Genomic DNA, 1,296 nt, shown 5'->3' with positions numbered 1-1,296 from the left:
ACGCTCTTCGCCCATCCTCCGCCCAGAAGGGCTCATTTCTCCAGCTCCTTGGGAAAGCTCCCGGGTAACTGCTAGGTTGTGGCGCGATGGCAGAAAAATCCAGGAGCCTCTTCAGTGTCTGAGCCAAAGAAGAAAAGACTTTGTTTGGCAAACAAAACCAAGAGACCCAGGAGTTCCCGAGGTTACATCTGCAACTGGTGAAAACGTCCTCCGCCCGCAGCTCGCGCAGACAGGGAGGGAAGCTCTAGCAGCCTCTGGTGCTGCAGCCACCTCTTCAGCCCCTGGATTTCTTTAAAGGAGTCTCATCTCTTTTCCTCTCTCCTTTTATTCTTTTTACATCTGTTCCTTATTCTTCTCGGCTGGTTGTTTCGCCCTGGTAACGTCAGGTGCATTATTCTTTTGCCAAATAGAATGAAATTATTTAAAGCGCACACACAAGGAGAGGCTGGGGGTCGGGCCGGGGAAAGGGGTGGAGTAAGGGCGGGAGGCCGGGAGCAAGGGCGCGCGGGGCCGGAGCAGGAGGAAGGGAGGGAGGAAGGGAGGAGGCAGCCGCGGCTCGGGCTGCGGCGTAGTCAGCGGCTCCGGGGGCGGCCGCACCCGCCGCGTCTCGGGGCGCCGGGGACCGCGAGGCTTCCCCCCGCCCCAGCCCCCTCCGCTCTCCTCCCCGCGTCGTGACGCGGCGCACACCCGGGCAAACTCCCACCTGCGAGGCGCCGCTGCAGTGGGGCCCGTTCGTGGCTGGGCTGGGGACGGAACAGAGGGAGGCAAACGAGAAAGGACCCGGAGATTTGGACTGTGGGGCCGGTGAAGGTCGCGCAGGCGAGGCGTCCGCCGGGGCTGCGCGTGCAAAGTGGCGAGGGGTGAGGGAAGGTGAGGCGGCAGCCTTTCCACGCTCTCCCCCTCCATCTCCTCGACGGGCCCTGCAGCCGGCCTGACGCTAGGCTCCGGCTGAGCGGAGAGGGTGGGGGTTATCATCACACTGGGGAGCCAAACTTGTGTTCTCCATGTGGCGAGAGAGACTCGTCCCCAGTGGAAGGACAGATGGAGTCAAAGGCCAATGCACAGCTGGGGCCAGGATGACTGCAAAGGCAGGGGAGGCGGAAATTGGAAAAACCCTCGAGAAACCCCGAGAAATCTGTGACACACATGGTGCAAACCACGCTGTATTATGCCGCCCTACCACTCGGCGATGTGAGAGTGGCTTGTCAGTCCCCTCTGCTACCAGGAATGACGACAATAGATTCGGCTTGCGAACACTTTTTATGCATTCAGCGCCATCACGACACTTCCAGAATG

The 1,296-nt window shown here is 60.7% G+C and overlaps 1 protein-coding gene across 1 annotated transcript in view; it reads right to left on the bottom strand.

Moving 5' to 3' along the window:
* The window catches only part of DCHS2 (dachsous cadherin-related 2), a 304,834-nt gene extending 304,798 nt beyond the window's left edge, over positions 1-36 (bottom strand). The window contains exon 1 of the mRNA XM_007450282.1: positions 7-36. Within this exon, the coding sequence (XP_007450344.1) occupies positions 7-36 (30 nt within the window). The remainder of the gene's footprint in view (positions 1-6) is intronic.
* Between the last annotated feature and the right edge of the window lie 1,260 nt (positions 37-1,296).

Source organism: Lipotes vexillifer, unplaced genomic scaffold (genome assembly GCF_000442215.2).
Source record: "Lipotes vexillifer unplaced genomic scaffold, Lipotes_vexillifer_v1.1 scaffold266, whole genome shotgun sequence".
Classification (NCBI taxonomy): Eukaryota; Metazoa; Chordata; class Mammalia; order Artiodactyla; family Lipotidae; genus Lipotes; species Lipotes vexillifer.
The sequence above is the reverse complement of the archived record's forward strand: the minus strand, read 5'-3'. Positions and strand labels throughout refer to the sequence as shown.